Genomic DNA, 22,602 nt, shown 5'->3' with positions numbered 1-22,602 from the left:
TGCTTTCATGTGATATTTACAGAAAATATCTCGGCTTTGCAGTGTTTGCATAAGAGCCGGCGCTTTAAGGGCTGTGTATACATGTGCGGCCCGGGCCGGGAGAATACAACTCGCAAAACGCCAACCATCAATCAGCGCACTGTTTATGAGTAACCATGAAACAGTGAGGAGGCCCATTTAGAACGGAGACAGCTACTCCCACCTCCACCCCCCCCCCCCCCCCCCCACCCCCCCGTTTTATTTTAAATATAGCGCCTCAAAAGCGAGTCAGTAAAACGTTTATAAACCCTCCGCTCAGTGTGCTCTCTTCCTCAAGCACGGCCTTCACCTTCAAATCCAAATATTGACAAGAGATTAAAAAGAAATCAAGTTTCTTTTTTTCTATTGGCTTTAGTGGTTCTTTAGTGGCAAACAAGAACTGTTTAATGAAAATGTCACCTTCAGGGACCTGCAGAGGTTATGTAAGACTGAGCGTCGGCTTACAGCGCTGATTGATAAACTCAAAGTTGGCACAAGAAGTTAGGATGACTTTTTTTTTTTGTTTTGTTTTTTTTTTCCTGGAGGCCCCTCAAGACTGCCTGAAGGAAAAGCTGCGGACCCTTTCCTCTCGAATCACTTGGTTTTCTGTGGCGCAGATAATCTGACTAATCTGTGACGGTAAAATAAGATATCTGTTAACTACACGTGACAGAAGGTCAAAGACGACAAAGAAAAGTCAACAAAATTTGACTCAAATAAAGAAACGCTTCTTTTAAAGCTGCAGAACCCTGCTGTCGGTCATGAGAAGAGCAGGAAGGAGCAGCTCAGAGGTGGAGTGGAGGCATATTAATGAAGAGTAATTAGCTGGAAGGTAAATGTGTGTGTGTGTGTGTGTGTGTGTGTGTGTGTGTGTGTGTGTGTGTGTGTGTGTGTGTGTGTGTGTGTGTGTGTGTGAGAGTCTCAACACGCACTTCCACAACACACTCGTAGCTCTCCTCACATTCCAGAGGCAAGTCTTGGGAGAGCGGCTAATCCAGCCTTCGTGGAAGTGCCCCCCCCCCCCCCCCCCCCCCCCCCCCCCCCCCTTCAACTCCTCCCTCCGCGTTCGCACAAGCCCACCAGTTAAATGCATGGGCGCACCTTTAACACGGGGCGCATATTTGTATGCCGAGCACGCCACGCGTGCATGCATACACCCCCTTCAGGCATGTCCGCGGCATCCCCGGACCAACAAGTGTGTGTTATTCTCATCACCGCACCGTTCATCCCAGCTGCTTATTATTCTCCACTTCGGATTATTTTCCCCTCCCCTTTTAGAGGAATCTGAACTTCCAGCTGTCTGTCAGTCACCCAGTGCCACCGATCCTAAATGAGTCCCACACTTTGAGGTTATAGATCATCTGAAATAGCATCAATCAGCATCACTGAGACGTGGAGAATGGGAGATATGCGGTTCGACTCCGAGGAGACTTGTTCACACTCGTTTCTGTTTGTTTTTTTTTTGTTTTTTTCTACAGTGCCCCGTTATCCCCTGCACACATTGTGCAACATGTGCATGCTGCTGCGTGGTTGTTGCGTCACGCGAAACGACTGTACGTATCGTCGGGAAAGATAGACGACAATAGCAGTGGGTCCAGCTGTTGCACATGTGGAGCGGTGGGATTAGGAATACACAGTACAGTACATCCTCCAGAGTGCTGCGCATGTATAATAACAATAATAATAATGAAGGAAGAAAAAAGCAAACATGAGGCTTTTCAAATACACGTCAATCAAATGTTAAGAATGAGCACAGCTGCTTATTTTGTTTTGTTGACCGAGTTAAACTGGGGATTACAGTGTTTTTACAGTCCCGGTGTTACTCTAGGGCTGCTGGAGCTCAAAAGTAAATACAAAAACAGTTTAATTCATTTATCATGTGTTCATAGCTTCACTATTGAAGTGTTGCTGTGACAAATTAACGGAGCTGTCAGCAGTGTGTGTGTGTGTGTGTGTAGGTCAGTCTAATGGCTCATTTGTGAGATGATTTTAGCTGGAAATGCATCATTTAGTGGGAGGAATATGATTCTTTTTGCTTCTTGAAAGAAACTGAGTTCCTGCAGAATTATCAGGAGACAGCCCATATAGTGGAACGACGACTAATCTACCAGATGATCGGCGACAGCGGACCAGGTCATCGGAGTTTATCTTCGCAGAGGCAGACACTTAAGAGTTCAAGTCGCGTCCGGGACGGATCGGTCCGTCTTCCCACAGACGGACACGTGCGTCTCGTTAAGAGCAGAAACACTCACGGGCACACTTCAGCCCCGCGACCTCTGACCCCCGGAGATTCACCGCAGCGAGCGCGAGCCCGACGTCGTCGTTTGGCCGCGAGAACCCCCGACCTTCACGTTTCACGCTCGGCGCGACGCGTTCTGCCGAGGTCCGGCAGCTCCGGCACGGCCGCACCGCTGAGGTCACCCGGAGAGCAGCAGCTGTCTGAAGATACAAAGAGGGACTTTTGTTGTTTTTCTTCTGGGACGGCACAATCTGTTCCTGCTCGGCGCGCGAGGAAATTCTCAAGGAACGTCGAAATCGATCGCTCCGCTCCGGCTGCCGCTCGTTACACCGCAGGCTGCCGTGGTCTTTTCGGATTCCTCAGCCATGATGTAAGAGCAGCGCGGCGATGGACAGCGTGCCCTCCTCGGCCCACTGACCAACTCCCTAAACGCATCCCGAAGACGAAGCGTCTCGGGACGGCGGAGCGAGGGCAGAAAATCAGACTCCGATCGGCTCCTGCCAGGAGTTTCTCCTCTGCGCCGCTTCCACCACGTCTCCATAAAAAGACAAGTCTGGAGTCGGGCTGAGCTGTTGATAATAAAGCAAGTGCCATTCTCCCCCCCCCCACCCCGACGGGATCGGAGAGGGAACACTGAGGGACGGACGGCGTTGTGGCGATAAGCTGGAAGTGACGACTGTAAACATGGAGACACTTCAAAAAAAAAAAGGAAAAAAGTTAGTGTTGGATTCGTCCCAGCGTGCGAATCCAGGTCAATAAACGTGGAGCGAGTCAACACCAGCCAGACAGAAGGAGGTCATCGAGACCTGGACGTGCAGCGGAGAGCAGTCTGAAGCTCGCAAACACAAAAGACGTGTTTTCCTGAGAAATTTCATGGATTGAAATTTGGTGCTTAAGTCAATAACTTCTCGAACTGTCACCGTCTTCTTACAGCGGCAGGACGTCACGGCTCGCATGTTGACATGAAACTCCGAGCTCCAACACTCCGAAGAGGGAGGATCGCTCATTACTTGCGCTCCGCAGCTCGGAATAAAAACCTGGAATTACGAGGCCCGAAGCAACTCCTGCTCCCCTCTCCCCCCGGCTCGATGTAAATAAGCTCGTAAAGGAGGGCGGTGGATTGTTTTGTTGATGCCGTCCTCCTTCACACACACACAACACACACACACACACACTCGCAGCCCCACATGACGCCAGCTGCTCATGACAGTCGCAGCAGCGCTCGTTCAGTGTTCTCGCTTCCATCAGTCCGTAAAATCCTCCTCTCAGTGTTTTGCATTCGGCAGGTTTCAGTTTCTGGCACAGGCATTTGCACAAGGAGGAGCAGGGGAGTAAAACAAACACACCCCGTGCGCTAGAACAAGGTCACGCATCAGCAGGTAAGAGGAGGAATTAAATGTTTGCTCCCGGCATTAATGAGCTCCAGAAAGGGCGACGGGGAGGAGAAAGAGGCACTTAAAAGTTTCAGTAAACAAAGCAGGAAGGGGGGGGGGCAGAAGGGATGAACGGATGAACCCAGAGGATGACGAGAAGAGCCGCAATCAATCACTTCATCAATGCTTCCGTTGTCTTCCCGTCTACTCCAAGCTCTTTCTTCCTCGCCGTCCTCTGACATGACTTTCAGGTGGATTGGGTCAATTCCTCCAGAACCAGAAACTTCATGTCGTTTTCTCATGAAGTCGCCTTTATCCTCCGTGACGTCAACATAAACTCTTTAAATGGCATTTTAGCAATTTACTGATGCCACATTTTCATATTTTGCCAAGTGCACAAGTAGATTTGTATTGATTTTAACTGTCTTGAAGCGTGATTAAATTCATAATCTATAATTCAAATGCCAAGTCACAGCTAAAAGCCTGAGTCGTTTATTGTTAACCAAGAAGAAAATGAGACACGAGAAGCTTTAAATCAGTGAAGCTAATTAGAAAACGTGTGACAAACACAGCTCGCGAGGGTTTAAAGCCGGCTGACTCAGTCCTCATAATGCTAATAAACCATTACATTGGAAGCGATTTGTTCCCCCGCTGACGTCTTTAGAGCCTTCGCAAGGTGATGAATCTCACTTGCGCTGACAGAAAGGCGCTGCCCGCCCATCGTTCCCGTAATCCCCCGGAATACCACATAAAGCTGTGGGGCGCAGAACGAATTCCTTCAGAGATATGGGCTGAGTGATCCGTCCCGACCGCTCGCCGTTATCCCGCGCGGTATTCCGGGAGCATGATACTCTTGACGCCATGCGCGGAACAGACGCACGACCGCCTTCGAGGGAGGATTAGACGTTTACGCACCGGCGACCACGAGGTGCTGTCGCACATCAGAATCCACCTATCCTATGTCGCCACTCCTGTTTCAGCGGGAAAACCGCTTCCTACCTGTCCTCAGTCTCAGCTAACCCAATAGCTTGGTACGAACTCAATATTTACCGAAATAGGAGATCCGGAAATGGCAAACTGAACTCTATCGGGACGAGAAACATCTTCCTAAAACCCTCATAAACTCAACATATCGGCATTATTAAATATTTGCTGTAATCAGTTAAGATTTCCCCCGCTTTAAGCCGATAACGATATTTCATCAAATCCTCCTGAATCTGAAGTTTGACATCATTTCAGTCAGTACGAACGCGTTGTCCAGGAAAGCGGAGTCGGGCCTCACGGAGAGCAGTTCGGTCGCTTCCCTGCAGCCTCATCAGATTGTGTTACACGATCCGCTGCGGCCCATGTGGCCACGACGGCCTTCACACCGCCACACAGCGGTAATCCAGGCCGCAGCGTGGTGCCAGAGCAGCCAAAGAAAACAGTATTGTTTCCCAATCAGAGATTGGAAGAGCAGCAGAGGACTCCTCGCTCGGAGAAGTGGGGGTTGGAGACGGGAGGAGCAGGATGGAGGGGGGCAGGACGGATGATGTCCGTGTTGCACAAACTTCCCAAACCTGCTCGGCAGGCAGCATCTTTCTAATCTGCGTCTGAAATATGCCAAATAGCCAGATATGAGCGAGTCGCTGAGGGTTTTCTCGGTTCCCATCAGGCCCGGGCAGCCCTGACCCAACAGTGTGTGTTTTGCCTGCATCTGGCCTCCGAGCTCTGAGGTGTAGAGTGTCAAACACAAACACCTGTGGCTCTGCACTTTCACACCAGCTACAAGGTTTTCTGAGAAAAGCCAAAAAGAAAAAAAAAATAACCCTCTCGTTTCAAACCAGGAAGCATGTGTGGTCTTGTGCGCACCACATGTCATTTAAAACGTTCCATCACAGGAAGTTTTTGCACGTCAACCCTCCTACTCCCCCCCCCCCCCTTTTTTTTTTCTTTTTGCCTCAACTCAGTGTCAAATTTCATCTCAGAGTCACAGATATTCCTTATTTCAAAGTGCACGAGCTCCATTTTTATTTGCATGTGCTACAATGTGAACCAAATCAACAAAAACAAAAAAACCTTCACTCGCTCTTTTTTACGCACGAGCCCAGCCTCACAGAGAGGCTGCAGCAAGCATCAAGTCTTCCAGCAAAGACTGCCTTACCCCTTCTGTCACTCCTCTCTCTCCACAAGCACAAAAACACACCATAGAGTGCGCGCTCGTGCGCTCCAGAAACAGAACAGAGTCTCCCCGCGGGATCCTGCGAGGAGCCGCTCCAGTTAATTCCCCGCGGATCAGAAGTTTTATACTTACAAGATAGGAATTCTGCCTGTCGAGGAACACGGAGTCTCCCATCCTTTGGAATAATTATCCACATATAGTAAACACGCCACCAAGATGTGGATGTTATAAATGAAATCCCAAAAAAAAAAAAAAAGCGTGAGCGCGTCGTGGAAAGGGAAAAATATGAGTCCACGGATCACTCGAGTCTTCTACTTCTTTTACATTTAAGACCTCTGAGAAAAGCGGAGCCTCGTTTCAGTAGTTGCCGCGTCTGCTCCGGTGAGAAACGCGCGTCGGGAATGCGTCCGTGCCAGAGAGGACACCATCGCGCGTCGTGCGTAACGGATCCATAGCGCGCGCGCCCCGCGGTCGCTGCTGAAGGCAGATGCTGGTGGACCAAAGCGAGGAGAGAGGCAGCGAGCGAGACACAAGGGGAGACTTTCATCAAGCCGGAGCCGCTGCGGGAGAGTCGTCCGGTGTGGACTTTCAAAATAAAAGCCCGAACTCGGATCGCCGCGCAAAAACGCGCTCAACGACTGTGACCGCGTGCTTCAAGCTGTAACCTCAACAAAATTATATTAAGAACTTAATATTTATATTTGAAAAGTACAATTTAATTCTCATTACAAGAATTAATGAAATCTTGTCAGTTAATCTTATTTGCTGCCACTTTCCAAATATGTAGACTTGGATATTTTTCATGATTGATCACATTTTGCACTAACTTTTGTTTGTGTTGATACACTATGATGAGTGTAAAGTTTCACATTTTGTAACTCAAACACCAGCAGCACCGATTTTGTGTGACACTGTGATTGTCATAGATTCCTGAGTACCTACGAGTACTTGGGGGAAATAAAGACAAATAAATGATCAGTCGTGGTAACTTTTCTTATAAAGGAAGTTCATTGTTGTAAACTTGAAGTCCAGATGAAAACTAATCCAGATCTGTTTTAGAGATTCCAGATGTACCTAAAGAGTTTCTCACAGCTCTAAATTTTTCTCCAAATAGTCCGATAGTTGAAGTAATTTAAGGAAAACTGTGTGTTTAAAATGATGTGTTGCAGTGTGATAAAATGGCATTTTACATTTTTTTTTTTTACTCCATTTTGGTTTAAAATAAAGATACTATGAGCAAAGATTTGCAAAAACACATACAGCACATTAAAACTCAAGGGGAATAATTGTATTTTTTTCCCCCGGTTTGTCAACAGGTTAAACAAACATTCAGGTTTCCAAAAGGTAGAATTGTACTTTTCAGAGTTTAGGTTTGCATTTAAAGGATCAGAGCACAGGGATCAAAGTCTCCTGGGACATTGTTATGCAACTGTAGGGAAAAAAAAATTAATGGAAATATATATATTTTTTTACAATACTGCTGTTTCATATTGATCATCTCTCACAATATGGATGGTTATTAAATTCTTCTGAAGCTTTTAGTTTGAAGCTGAGCTCCCTGTGTGCTCTGAAGCTCCTCTGGGCTGCTGACGCTGAACGGAGGTAAAGGAATAACAGAGAGGGATGGGCGGGCTCTGGAGGAGGAGGAGGAGGAGGAGGACCAGCAGTGGGGAGAAGCCTTCTGATTATCAACAGCAGGGCTGTCTCAATGTTTTCACGTCAGTGGCCCACAAATGGGGCTCCACGGCTGATAAGGCTGGCCTGAAGGAATCTCACACACCGAGTTTTTCTATTTGGAGAACTGAGCGAGGAAGCTCTCACAGGTTGATCTCAAGGGAACACTCCATTGTTTTAGGATGGAAGGGATGAATTTGTCCTTCTTTCAGCTGGAGAAGTTTGTTTAAGGGATGATGAGCAGATTGGAAATTCTCTATTTAGGGAAAATCACTGATCAGGAGTCATCAGGATCACTTCTGACCATTAAAACCAAAGCCCCCCCCCCCCCCCTCCAAGCTGGGAGTCTCATCCAGATTCGTGCAATGCCAGCGTTAAGCAATGTGTATCGACCAGTGACGAGAAGCTGGCCTCATCCACACTCACATGGAGTGAGAGTTAATGAAAACCATTTGCTTAGCTCAGCAGGAGTGGGTTTTTTTATCATTATTATTATTACTGAGGAGCACACGCAGTTCTGCGCTTTAATTCTGTGTTACTGAAGGCGTAAATGAAGGAAGGAGAGCAGCCGGAGCCCTCCGTCCATCAGATAACGCCGCAGCCATTTAAGGAATGCTGACAAGTTAAGAGGAGTAAATTGTGAGATAAGAGGTGAACTCCTGAGGACTCGCTCGGCCACGAGGCAAACGGAGCACAGGCATCGCTGCCTCATGCAGACACACTCAGTTCCGCTCAGCCTCATCTCAGGTGTATCTGTGGTGTTGCCATCTTGAGCATTTATTTCGTGCGCTTCACTCCATGAGTCCTTTGTTTCTTTCCATGCCTTGCCAAACCCTCGTTACGGTTGCGTTTTCCACCACGCCGCGTTGAAAAGTCATGAATGAGAAGTTCTCAGGCTCCCGCAGAGAGGCTGCTGATGGTCTGGAGGGATATTTTAAAATACGCAGGGCACTGGTATTCTCCCGCAGACAGCGTCAAGAGAAACATACGAGACCCCGAACGAAATGCAGACAGAAGAAGACAGAAAAGACAGTGCTCTCTTTCTTATTAAAAAACAGTGAAGTTCAGGGCAGAAGCAGGATTTATGGCCCTCAAGGAGGAGCCTATTTTCTCCTAAAATGGTGTTTCAGTGGTCCCATTGCTCAGACTCTCATGCACAAAGCTTGTGGCAGAGGGGAGGGGAGAGCAGGGCGGACAAGCCTGAACGCCCAGACGTGTACGTGTGTTTTCGTCCGGCAGAAATCAGCTACTGCAGCATTCGGCTGATCCGAGGAGGTCGCCGCGAAATCAACGCCGACTCGGCATCTCTCTCAAAGCGGCGTCTCGATAAAGACGCTGGATCCAAACACCCAAATCTCAAATTTTTTTTTACCTCTGAAATCATCCTCTTTCAAATACCCTTTTAAAATATTCTTTTACAAGGAACACGTGAGTTCCTCCCAAGACTATATGGTTCTGCGAGCAGCCGAACGCCGATGTTTACATCGCCGGGCGGAGAGGCAGCGCGCGCTCCTTCCAAAAGTCGAATGCCTGAGTTGTGAAATCACCGCACGGAGTGGAAAGTATTCCCTTAAAGTGCTTTAAGACAATCCAGTAAATGACAGAGAAAAAAATCCCGCGGGGGTCGCCGGCCTGTTTAATAAACACTCGCAAAATAGATGTCGCGAAAGGCGGAACGCGGAGGCGTTCTGTCACACTTGACCCCACGCGCACGGGATTGTTACTTCACGGTTTAAACGCCTCCTTTCTACGTCATGCAAATCGTTATATTGATTAACGTGACGCACAGGAAGAACATGGAAACTTGCACCCGCAGAATTAAGATTAATTATTAGCTTTAACGTGGCCGTCGTATCGCTCGGCAGCTCTGTTCTGGTCGATGCCCCCCTGCGCCGCAGCACCGCGCAGCCTCTCTTCAACCCGATAATCACTTCATTTGAGCGCGGTCCGACGCCCCGGGCGGTTGGCGTATCTCGGTAACACCCTGAACTTTCATCACGCTCTAATAGGATCTGTGATTTGATGCTGTGAGATACGGACGCCGCTCCCGGGGGGCAGAGGGCGTCGCCCTCCGTACGCGGCTTCCAAATCCCCCCCCCGTCGGCTCGTGATATCAGCCTCTTTAAACCGCCTTCACACCTCTTAAACTGGCGCTAAACCAGACACAGCTGACCCACATGAACCGACGCCCAAAGAAGAAAAAAACGTGAGCAAAAACACAAGGATTTTCTCCAAGACGTGGACACATGTTCACCTCCCGATTACCTCTCTTTTAGTTCAGACGCCAAACTTTGACCTCGGTTTCATGAGGAAGCCTCCAGAACGGGCGTGTGAGAGAGAGAGAGAGAGAGAGAGAGAGAGAGAGAGAAAGGAGAGAGAGAGGGGAGGAGAGATGGTTGAAAAAAAAAAAAAACTTGGGCACATATAAACGAATTTACAGCAGGAGCTGCACAAAGCAGCTCAGGGGGATGACCTCACAACTGGGGAATGTGTGTGTGTGAGAGAGTGTGTGTGTGTGTGTGAGTGTGTTCGGAAAAGACTCGAACGTGGGTTTGACCTCTCGTTACTGCACGCAGAGCCACCGACACAAACACACACACACTTGCAGAACAAACTGCATCCGATGACAAAGATCCACACCTCGGTTTGCAGAAACGATGTTTTTTTTATTTTGTCCTGGAGGAACCGATCACTCAACACACAGCACACACACACACACACACACACACACACACACACACACACACTCGCAAAAAAGCAACGACGGCGAGCGTCTGGATTCAATCTGGACGCTTCTATCAACAGGCCGACCCACTTGTCCTAAATTTCCATACGGTGACCGGAGGGCCAATCGGCAGAGGGTGGTGGTGGTGGTGGGGGGTTGGGGGGGGGGGGTGGGGGGGGGGGGGGGTTGGGGGGGGGGTGGAAGTGAGGAATTTTGGGAAGTGGCCATGTGTTCCTATGCAGCTTTCATCTCCGCGCTGCTGACATTAGAAGGGGGCTGACAGCGACCGACAAGCGGAGATGTTTGGAAAACAGGATCGAGTCGAATGTCTCATCAGAACCAAAGCGGATCAAATCGATCAGAATGCCGCGAGGAAAGTCAGAAGATGAAGTAGTTGTTGGATTCCTGGAGGATTTTTTTTTTTTTTTGAAGCTCGATTCATCAGAACCAAATGGCGGATTATGTAAGACATGAGTAAACACGGGATTCGAGCCAATTTTTTTTTTGGTCAAAATTCGGAGTTGCACAGCTTATTCCGATCGCATCTCCGCCGGCTGTTGTTTTGTAGCGATCAGGAGTGAGCGATTTACCAGCCCAGATGGAGCCAAAGGCCACTCGGTCAGAACATAACAGGCTTTCTAAAAATGTTTCAACATTTTGATGGATGGGAATCGTGAGCGGAGGGTTTGTCAACTGCAATGTGGGAAAACTCAAAAACGAACCGTTTTCACTTGAAGTGTTGTGTCTAAAACAGCCAAACGGTCATTTTAAAACGGGATTTTCTTTGATGGAAATCCAGAGAAGTGGCTCAGTGGGTCATCGAGGTTGTTTATTCCTGATCTCGACCTTCAGTCTCAATCCAGGCCTGCAGGCAACCTGCAATCTGCGCTTCGAGAGGAAGCTGTGGCAACCTTGATTTCTTCTGTGAAAACACAGAAATGACGCAGCCAAGTTCTTTTCTTCTCCCCAAGAGAAAGAGAATCGACTTCCCTCAGCTTGGAGAGGTTGAAGCTGTGCGACCTCCAGGGCCTCTCGGATTATCCTGCCTGTGATTTCGTCTTCTCATTAGCAGCTCTGAAATGTTTGGTTCATTTCGATCCAAAAATGCTGAGTAAACTGTAGAAAACTCTCTACTGGGGCTGCAGCGGATTCCAAATCTCCCCATTTAAGGAGACCAGTGAAGAACCAGCGAGATCCGCCGTGTGGAGGAATGTTATCTGCATAATCTCACATCAGTTATTTCGGTCGGCGCTGGTAAATAATTGACTGAAATTAAGTAGCAGCTTTTCCACAGATAGGCTCCCTGCATACTTTCTTATTGTGGGCTGTTGTTTGCCCGCAGTGCGAATCTGACAAGCTAAGCTCTTCACACACTCGCTTCACATGCAAACGTGCCTCCCTCGTACCGACGCTTTTGTTTGTTTTGGTTTTTTTATGGGTCGTTTCCTGTCGATGGTTCACAGTGTACCACATGAAAACCGCGTGCCCGGCGCTGCGAGAGAAAACAAGACCTCGACAGCAAGGCGGTAGCATTTTTTTTTTTATATGAAATATCTTGAGAACATGGATTAAAACAAGCAAAGCAGGAGTTAAACCAAGACGGTGCGTTTCGTCATAGTGCGAAGCTGTTGTTATTTTTCCCGAAGATCAGTCCTGGTCTGCATTCCTGAATGTCATCGTAGTTTGACCTTCTGCCCTCTTATCCATCAATCCGTATGCCTGCCTGACACCTTTTATTGTTATTTTGGTTCTTTTTAAACTTTCCTCCAGCATTTACTGTGTTTGAGTTTCCATTTCAGTGTCAGGTGTGTCAAATCATGAAAGGAGACAGTCATCTGCATAATATCCGTACAAACAGAGAAGTCAACTGGTTTGCTTTGTTTCTAAATTTCATTTAATTCCTCATTTTTATTCTCAAATTTTTCAAAAAGTCTCAACTTTTTAAAATGGATTGAGTTAATATAAATTCAAAATAACACTCCTTAACACAACTTGTTTCAATAATATAAAATTTCAGGTATTCAGATTCACCAAAGGAAAATCAGTTCATCAATTGAAATGATTTTCAAAGGTCTCATTTAAGCTGACATTAAATGCAAGGATTTAGGGGAGAGTGGGGTAAGTAATGCCAATTTTTACTTAAAGTTCCTTTTACACACGGGGATAACAGGAATGCCTGCAACTAAAATATGTTCATACAGTTTAGGATGTTGTGCATCCCTGGGAGCAGTCACTTTGGATCTTAAATAAACTGTGTGAGAAATATAGCTTTGGAAAAAAAAGTGGTTTTGTGGCACAACTTACCCCAAGTGCGAGGTAAATTGTGCCATTAGTCAGAATACACTGGGGTAAATTGTGCCACTGATAACTGAAGTAAAAAAGATACTTTTAATATCAAAAATTTAGTGTTTTGTAATGTTTTTTGTATTTTTCATATGGACCAACTGTGTCTGAAATAAAAGTTTATATAAAAATGACAATGCTAGATAAAAACAAGACAAATTAAATACAAAAGTACTTTTTTAATGCTTATTTAAAGTTTTAACATAATCAAAGGCCAATTTGCTTCAACAAGGCCGAGTGCCACATGAACACATGCTAAGAACAAAATCAAAAATCAAAAATGACCACCTAAGTGCATCTGAATATCTTCACAGATTCGACCTACTACTGGACATTCCACTTGTCAGTGCTGCAGTGGAATATGAACTTGCGCTCCCTTCTGGCTCTGTCACCACGCTTTGATGGTGTGGGAAATGTTTTAAGCACATCACCTCGAGGGATGACTCCTTCATCATTCTCTCTAAATGTGAAGATGGACTTTCCACCAACAGGCCTCTTAACCTGCTTCAGAAACTTTGAAAAGTTGGAGCCCTGTCTGTCTTCCTTTTGTATCTGCGTGACATGATGGATTCTGATCTGAAATTAAGAATGACTCATAGTTTTAGTGATCAAATGGAAGAATAAGATGTACAATAACAGTACATTCAAAAAAAGTAATATATAGTAAATAATCATAAGTTAGGTTAAGTTGTGCCAGTGGCACAACTTACCCCAGGTCCTTGGCACAAATTACCCCAGGCCCACCATTTTGAAAGAAATGCAGCCCCCAGCTGTTCTGAGCTGGCATCATGTTAACTGTATAGACTCATGATGTAGCTTACTAAAGCAATAAAACGTGTGAAATGTTTTCAAAGTTTTCTATAATTGTTCAAACACAGCAATCAAAAAACCTTAAACATAGAAATTTTACTTTGGAGGGCAAAAAAAAATGATTTTTAAACTTAAATGTGCTTACCTCTCAAGCCATGTGTCTCCCTTTTTTGCAAGATGAGCGGAATGGACGCCTCTTCAAAAATATGTGGTCACATGACCAAAAACTACTATGGTTTTCTAAATAATAGGGGTGGCACTACTTGCCCCTTGGCACAAATTACCCCGCTCTCCCCTATATTTTAAAATGTTAAAATGTTAAACTGCTGTTTTTTTCTCAATATATTTTTCTAAATACATATTTTTCCTAATTAAATTTTCACGCAATTAATTTATTGCCGAATGAAGAAAGTCTTCTCATTTCCTGTGTTTCAGTTTTTTTTAATTATTTTTTTAATAATGTCACATTGTTTTTTTTTTTTTTTTACTTTATTACTCACAATTATTGTAGGAAAATGTAAATATTTACTTCAGATGAATGTCTGTGGCTATCTGAAATTTACTCACTACTACAAGATTGAACCTAAATTATTATGCTTTATTCATTTAAGTTTAAATTTCTGGGCAGGTCATTCAGTCAGATTACCTATAAACAACCAACAGAGATACTCTCAAGGGAAGAGATTTTAATCATCATCATCATCATCATCATCATCATCATCATCATCAGTTCCCACAGATACAACCAAGTATCCACTCCAAGTCTGGAGCCCATGAGCAAAAAACAAAAAAAAACAGTCTATTTGTGTCCACAAGTGCAACCAAGTGGTATGATTGTCTGTATAATAAAGACTGTCTTCCAGCTGTAGCTCCTTCACTTTGATGCGTGCATGCATGCACAACCGCATACACACACACACACACACACACACACACACACCCATCACAGCTAATTTTCATGTGAAATTACAGCTAAAACCACATTTTAACAATTAAATAGATGCAAAACATGGCGTGATTTTGGTGGTTTCGACCCCATAGGTCCACACAAAGACAGTAAACAGAAGAACACACGCACACACACACACACACACACACACACTCTCAATGTCCTCCACCTCCCACGCCTCCTTAATGTTTTCTGCCACAACAGTTGCCATGGCGTCTCGGTTTGCCCATTAAGCCAGACTGCACAACAACACAGACCTGTTAGTGTGTGTGTATCTACATGCATGCATGTGTGTGAGCGTGTGTATAAATACAGCCACGTCAGCATACATTAATACACACAGTGTTAACTCTACATGGCGCCCTGCGTAGGATCAGACGTTTATTTCAAGTCCTGTTGGAATTAAAGTCGCCAGAATTCCTGTCAGGTCAAGTGAAACACAGCAAAATATCGTGGGAAAATAATTGCTGAGATTTCTTTTTTTTTTTCTTCTTCTTCTTTCTTTCTTTTTTCAATCCCGCTTGATGCGTTCGCTGACTACAGGAAAGCAGAAAATAGCCTGTACTTGTTTCCATAGCACCACGGTGAAAGTGTCCGGGTCATTATGGGAAACATGAGCGAGATCAGAGCGTCGGGGGGGATTTTCTGGGATTTTCTAAAATGCCTTTAAATGGGGCGATGGCACCTTTTCAAATACAAACAACGGCTCGGTTTCTGCTGCAAGTTTACAAGGAGAAAAGCCTTTTCCTTCGATGCATTTCTCTGAAATTGTCCGATTTTTTTTTTTTTTTTTTTTCCTTTTTGCAAGAAGACTTTCTCACGAATTCAGACATTTTTCTGTTCTGGAAAAATGGCCGCACTTAAGCTCCATCAGCTCCACGCCTGCTAAAAACACCTCAATTGATGCAGGGCTTGAAAGCTTTCAGTCGTCTTTCTTTTGGCACCGACACAGTTGTGCCTGACTTGGCAGGTGTGGGCCGACTCTTAAGTAAACTAAAAGGAGCAGCCGTCGCAGGGAGCCTCTCCGCCGTGCAAATCTCCAGAGACGCGTGAGAGGAGGCTCTGGAATAATCGCTCGAATAATAGAATAAAATGTCCACTGAGCGATGTGACGCTCGTGTGTGTGCGTTGGCTCGGCCTCGCTCGTGCTGAAGGATGGCGTCTCTCCCGGCACATTTATCCAAACACTTTGTGTTTATATGGATTTGCACAGCGGCTTTTGTGCGTACGAACCGGCCGTCATGGAAGATTCAGGTCTATTAACAACCATTCTGGGACGTTTGTCAGGCTGGATCTGCACGATGCGAACCAATTTCAGCCACCAGGTTCAGCAACACTAAGTACATTTTTTTCCCAAATTACTCAAGTTGACAGTTTTTATTCTTTATTTGGATGATCTTCTTGAACTCTGATTTTTCGATGCTCGCAGCCTTGGAGACTCCTTCAAACAAACAGACCTTATGCTAATATAAGATCATTAGCCACCTTTTGCAGTCTTATCTTTAAGGCACAGACGTAACAGCAGTATTGATTTTATCACCCAGTGCTGGGTGGGGGCTGAAAACCCCTTTGTGGGGTTCCTCAAGGCTCCATCCTTGGGCCTCTTTTATTTACCATCTACATCTCCTATCGTCACGATGCAGATGACGCACGGCTCTAGATATCAGCGTCGATGACACTTGACCTTCTCATGCTGGGACAAGGCTTTTCCCAGACCGTGCCGTGTCTTCCTTAGCTTTTAACTCAGTCAAGCAACGAACAGAAGCGAGCGAAGGGCGTTTTAAGAGCCTGTGTTGCTGAGATTAGCGTCCAGGCTTTCTGCTGCTCGTCTTCACTGCTTTTCAGTGCTCTTGTCTGGCATGCAAATCAACACGTCTCATGAATTTGCAAGTGTCAGGTTTGTTCCTGGCGGTGGAAGTATCTGTTTATTCTTTTTTTTTTTTTTTTTTTTGCATAAAAACTGCATTATGATATGAAGACTTGCTGGGAGGAAAATATTTCCTTCAACCTCCGGCCTTCTCTTCCTCCCTGCAGGCATATCTCCTTCCCTGCCACACCCTCCGTCCCCCGTCTTTGTAGTCTGACTTTATTTATCTTTTATTCTCAAACTTTTTCTCTCTCTCTTCATGTCCTCATTTGCCCCGTTTCCTCGCAGACAACAGCTTCTTTCGTTAACTGGACGGAAAAAAACCGCTGTAACGCAAACACCACGGACAGGGACGCTGAAAGGGAAACTGTGAGCGCAATTGAACCCACTTAGCTTAATATTATTTGCAGTAATGCTACGCCACAATTTACAAACCCCTCGGTCTCTCTCCCGACTCTGCACTCGGTTGAACCCTCCCAGCAAAAACAAATGAGCACATTTGCTTGGACCTACTCTTTATGTGTGTTTAGATTCCTCCCATTTTTTTTTTTTTTTTCTTTTTCCAATATTCTTTTTCTGCAAGTGCGTTCCTTTCCGTGTTCCCGCACACCAGCAGACACTTGAACACACACTGTGCGCCGTATGTGTTTGCGTAGCCGTAAACACGACATCCGAACGCGGATGTGCGCGACGCGTGCGGCGCGTCGTCGGGTCACCTGGACCGAGGCGTATCGAAACCCGGAGCGGAGTCGGAGCGAGCGGCCTCGGCTCTTGTCAGCTCGCGCTGTAAATATTTAATCGTCGGTATAAACACAGCGGCGCAGCAGGAATGCTCTCTTCCCAACAACTATACTTTTATCCCGCGGCTGATAAAAAGACAAAACTGCGGATTCGCCCAAAAAAATGCGGCGGACGGACGGAGGAGCGGCGGGCCTGTTCTTTTTCGGTACAGAGGACGTGCATTCGCCGTTCGGCTCAGTAGTTTTTGATCGCAGACACCAAGCACATTAAATTTAGTTTGCTGCACAGAAAAGAGTGAATTTTGAAAAAAGCCTAGGTTTCTTGTATCATCATAGGAGAAGAAACCGTTGCCGCTGGAATATGAAAAAGATCATGAGTCATTTATCACATGTCTACAGTTGCTGCAAAAAGAACATTTTGTTTCTTTCAGTCGTGTAAAATGGCAAAAAAAAACTCTCACAAATGCCTCATAAAAACACACTAAAAAGCATCATGCATGAAGAGATTAAGTCATGCATGGAAAAACTGCTCGTCCCAGGTCGAGATGCCCTGTTAAAACTGTCATATCTCAAGTATTTAATAGTGTTCTCCCTGGGAGTCGTTGTTTTTGTACTTTTTATGCGCACTGCGTTCAAAAGTTGAGCAAAATATGAATCTAATGGAATCAATGGATAAAATACATCAGATTTGGCTCAAAAGGAAAAAAAATATTTGGTTCAATTTATCTTTGGTTTGAGGTTTTCCATAGAATTCTTAAAAAATAATGAAAAATGTGGATTATGGCCGTCCTCTTCGTCTTCCAGCTGTCTTTCCAAAAGCAGACACTTGGAAAGTATTTTTCTTCTCATTATTCTTGCAGCTCTTCAGTGTGCTCCACTTGTAAATTGCTCTCCAAAAACAATTCGTACCAAATAAACCTTTTTAATTGGAACTTGTCTGCAAAGAGTTTAAACATTTACATTGCCTGATCTGGATTCGACCACTGAAACGTCCAAATTTGGAGCCGCTCAAAAAAAAAAACACACAGGGAGGGCTTTGATTCCCCCAGACGGTATCGTCACATGGTTTTAACGTGAGCTTTGGAAGGCAGACTTGGGTGTTTGTGTGTCTGTGTTCCGCTCTGCGTTTGGGTGGAGGAGCAGGACGAGAAGGACCGAGAGGAAGAAATACAGGAGGTGGGGGTGGACGGACCCACCCCATGTCTTCTTTCTGTGTCTGGAATGTAGCTGGAATCCAAGCTGGACTCCCCTGTTGGCTCCACCCACACTCCCACCAACTCATCATCTCACACACACACACACACACACGAGTAATGCATCACTTATGGATCTCAAACATTCAGTCCCTTCCATGGACAGTGCACTGACGCTGATCGATCTGCTGCAGTTCTTCCTCAGCCTTTTCTAGAACTGGCTACTCACACCAGTGGCGCAACCCTTGTTTGCAAAATGCATGCACTGCACCGTCGATATCCCTGCATTTCTTGTAATGATATCATTCAGACGGTTCACCCCAGCTTCTAAAATAAATGGACGCACAGTTAGCATAGCCGCACAAGACTGAGTTCCAGCTTGGTCACATAAGATTCGCACATTCAGTGACTTTAAGTTAAACAGAGAGAGAGTCCGGCGGAATTAGATGTGGAAATCCTTGACACACACGCAACAAAAGGGGAACAGATTCCAGAAATGTCCCTTTCTGTTCTTCTTTGCTTCTATAAAGAAAAGTATTTGATTTCTGCGTATTAATGAAGCTAATCTTTTTCCCATCCTGCACTTTGGAAAACACAGACCCTCCAGAAAAGCTTCGAACCAAATCTAAACACCGATTATTGCACCGTTATGATCGGCAAGCACATCGACTTTTCAAATACTGAACAACTTCACAAAGGCGAAACAAGTCAGCGGGGGTGAAAAGTTTAAAGAACATGCAACTGAAGACACGACCGTGGTCAGTCATCTCAGAGCCTATTAAATCTCCATTAACACGCAGCCTCCCTGCTAGTCAGAGCTAATCCAACCCAGGTGTGTGTGTGTGTGTTTGTGAGTGTTTTCACCTCATCCTGCTTCCCTTTTGCTCAGCAGTTCCCCCCTTCGTTTTCCTCTTCCTCCTCACTATCTCTCCCTCCCAGCCCGACGCTCGGTCTGAGCCTCCTCCAGTTCCCACGCTCTCGCCTGAAACCGAGCAGCCTGGCAACGGCGCGAGCCTCCTCCAATTAGGGCAAATTAAGGCAAATTACGGCTCACGGCAGGAACGCGGGCTGACGCACCTCGCCGTTTTGAGGTCTGATCAAATGCGGCCGTCTCACCTACAGACAGATGTGCGTTTTACCTCTTTGAACTGATTCACTTTAACTCACGTCTTACTTTCAGTCTTCGAAAGCAAATATAAGTCATCTTCTCCTCAAACTTTTGGCTTCAGCTTGGAGTTTTTTTTTGTATGGAGGAGGCGTGTGTCTCTTAAATATACTATGCATTCACTGCCATCCATATTGGAATAATAAAGCAATGGTGGTGAAGATAACAAGGATAAAATAAGCTTATTGAGCCTCCTTGTGTCGCTGATATTATGCAGGATTGTTTTTAAGATGATTTCTTGTTTAAATTCATGTGCAAATATTGACCGAAAAAACTCACGAAATTGTAATATTTACTGATGAATGACAAACACATTTTAACTTTATTACAAACATTTGATTCCAGTTTAATGTTTGTTTCCTCAGTTGTCAGTATTTTTTATCATCCTGTCCTCGTTCAGTTAAGAGGTGTGTAACACACACACACACACACACACACACACACACACACACACACGGAGACACGTGAATGTTCTGGGAAGGTGCGCTGCAGGAGAGAACATGATCTCTGCTTGGAAGTGATGCTGTTCCCAGCTGAAGCAGTGCAAACACACATTGTTATCTTTCTGTGTGTGTGTGTGTGTGTGTGTGTGTGTGTGTGTGTGTGTGTGTGTGTGTGTGTGTGGCAGGGGGGGGGGGGTGTTGGTGACAGTACAAACATCTCCACTCCACTGGAGCTCTCTTATGAAATGTGTCATAATAATAACAACACACTTACCAGAAGGTTTTACTGGTTGAAGCGCCGTAACAGTAAGTTGTGCAGATGTTGCTACGCAGCCTGTAATGTCACTAAAGCCTGGTTAAGCTGCACATTTGTTGGAAATCGACTGGTTTTGGGGAATTGGGATTATCTTCCCGAGGTGGTTCGCCCAGCACTCTGCATTTTGAAACAGTTTTATTTGGCCCCGGTGCTGTGAAATGTGCTCCGGCTGCAGCTGGTATCAGCTATTGTGCTGTTTTTGTAAGATACTTATGACAGGGAGAGGCCGAGGAGACAGATGTGCGCAGCTGAGGGTGGCTGCGGCGCAGCCCACCCACATTTTCACTGCCATCCATCACCGTTAGTGTGTGAGTGAGTGTGTGACACACACTCACACACACACACAGAGACAGAAAGAGAGCAGTAAAGAGGAGAGATACTTTGGAATGTTACCCAAATTTGTCCTTCCTCTAAAAGATTCATGAGAAGTGCAGTGGCGCCCTCTTTTGGCAAAACAATTATTAATATTCTTGTCCAGAGGAGCAGTGAGTTGAAGCACGTTATGGTGCATCCCTGGTCGAAAGCAGACATGATCCCAATGAGGTAGAATAAACGGAGCAACATGGGAGTAGAAGGAGGACTTGGACCCCCAGAGAGGGCTTATACTGATCCACACCCAGACACTGTCTTCAATACGAAACACTCTGATCTCCCTTTTCATGAATTCGTCCCGGTCTTTACTTGATTGGATCCCAAGTTACTCCTGATAGACCAACATGTGACGACTGAAATATAACCCTACAGACTGAGAGGTGCAACCGCTCCAGCAGGTCCACGAACCCTCCGAACAGCAGAAAATACTGAGTCGATACACAAAACTGTTCAGCAGGTCTGAGGCCCCCCTGCCGGGGAGATTGACATGTAATGCAGTTGAGCTGGCAGAATCTGATTGAGAGATGGTCTTTTGAGCAAGTCGCAGTTGAACGAATGTGACAGACTTTAAAACTTTGACAAGCTGGGGTCAGATGACCGAACGACTGAAAAACAGGTCTGAGACCCTACAGAGTTGTAGATACCTGACGGGAGGAGAAAGCTTTGTGTTTGGAATAAAATCAGAAAGAGACATTTTCCAATCACTTGAATCCGACTGAAGAGAATCTGGTCCTGAGGACGTGGCTTCAGTAAAACCTCCCACTAGATGGCAGCATGGCATTCACATTCAAAGCTCTCTGTCAACATTTCTTGTCCTGATGCCTTTCTAATTAGCTAATGCTTCAGAAATGTGCTTGCATGTCATCGTTAGCACAGACTTTGCTCTGTGAGAGTGCATTTGGTTTAAGGAAGCCCACATTACTGTTTAACTAGAGATCGTGTGTGTGTGTGTGTGTGTGTATGAGTTGCCCAGTCCACCACACTCCTGCACACCTGCAACTAATCCAACTCTCCGAGCTCTGCTCCTGGAGTCAGAGCTTGCAGAGCCATTCCTCCGCTGAGCTGTTCGGCTATTTATAGCCTTCAGGGCTCCAGCTGTGTCGAAAACGCCTGGGCTCTCCTTCCCTCTCTGTTTCGCTTCCTCGCTGTCAGACGGATTCGTGGGGGCGGTGGAGAAGGGGGCGTACCGGTCAGGGTCGGTCCACCGGCTTGGATCCCCCCTGGCTTTGGGATTTGTACTCTTTCACTTCGGTTTATCAGAGATTCATCTGCTGTAACATGACTTCACGTCTAATCCTCGTGCTCCACTGACCTATTGATCTCCAGAGAAACTTGCACCAGATGTACGCAGCTCGCCGACTCCTCGGGTTCCTGCTTCAAACCCGTCAATGACTTTACAGATCGCGCCAAAAACAAACCAATGAATCTTCATTTTTCTTGATTGCACAACCGGATTCCAGAAGACTTTTCGGCGTTCGAGTTCAGGCCCAGCAGATAGCAGTGACCCCTGGCAGCAGGGAAGTGTGAATAGAGCGGTGCTGATAAGATTCAGGATGTGAGATCTACATTTTGGTTCGTTAGACTTGCTTTGAGATGCTCTTGTTGAATGCTTTACCCATATATGATTAATCCACATAGATAATATTAACGACTAGAATAGCTAAAACTGCTAAAATGGCAAAGTGGTAAAAACAGCTACACTGAATGAACTTAATAACTTAAACTAAATGCCTAAACAAACAGCAAAAGCATGTAAAATAAGTGAAGTGACTAAAATGTGAAAAGCGCTAAAGTCAAAATTTCTAAAGCAGCCGAAAAAGATCAAAATAAAACAAAAAGCCCTCCTAAATTCAATAAAATGGCAAAATTTGCTTAACTATTTCAAAACCATGAAAAAAAAGGTTGTAAAACCAAACAAAAACTAAGTCTACCATAAAACAGACAAATTGACCGTCAAACACTGCAGATGTCACCAAATTACGGTAGCTTACTTTACTAAATTGGCCAAAACATGGCCAAAGAATTATAAAACACGTAAAACATAATCCAAAGTTGGACAGCGGTGTTATTATTTTTCACCTTTAAAGCCCCAGCGTGGAAAAAGCAGCAAGACGTGAATGACCATCATGGTTAGCATGCTAAGTATGGGTTAGCATGACCTGCTATGCATTTTTGAGATGACATCATATAATTGTTTTGCTTTAAAAGAGAAGT

General features: G+C 45.5%; 1 protein-coding gene across 2 annotated transcripts in view; it reads right to left on the bottom strand.

The window, feature by feature from the left end:
- Positions 1-22,602, bottom strand: part of LOC115383872 (rho GTPase-activating protein 6) — a 52,866-nt gene that overhangs the window by 22,585 nt on the left and 7,679 nt on the right. Inside the window, exon 1 of one of the 2 annotated variants that reach the window (XM_030086072.1) lies at positions 5,924-6,335. The exons of the other annotated variant lie outside the window; for it this stretch is intronic. Within the exon in view, the coding sequence (XP_029941932.1) occupies positions 5,924-5,965 (42 nt within the window). The 5' untranslated portion in view covers positions 5,966-6,335. Of the gene's footprint in view, positions 1-5,923; positions 6,336-22,602 lie in introns of those variants that run through there. 2 annotated transcript variants of the gene reach the window in all.

Source organism: Salarias fasciatus (assembly GCF_902148845.1).
Source record: "Salarias fasciatus chromosome 23 unlocalized genomic scaffold, fSalaFa1.1 super_scaffold_20, whole genome shotgun sequence".
In the NCBI taxonomy this organism is placed as follows: domain Eukaryota; kingdom Metazoa; phylum Chordata; class Actinopteri; order Blenniiformes; family Blenniidae; genus Salarias; species Salarias fasciatus.
The sequence above is the reverse complement of the archived record's forward strand: the minus strand, read 5'-3'. Positions and strand labels throughout refer to the sequence as shown.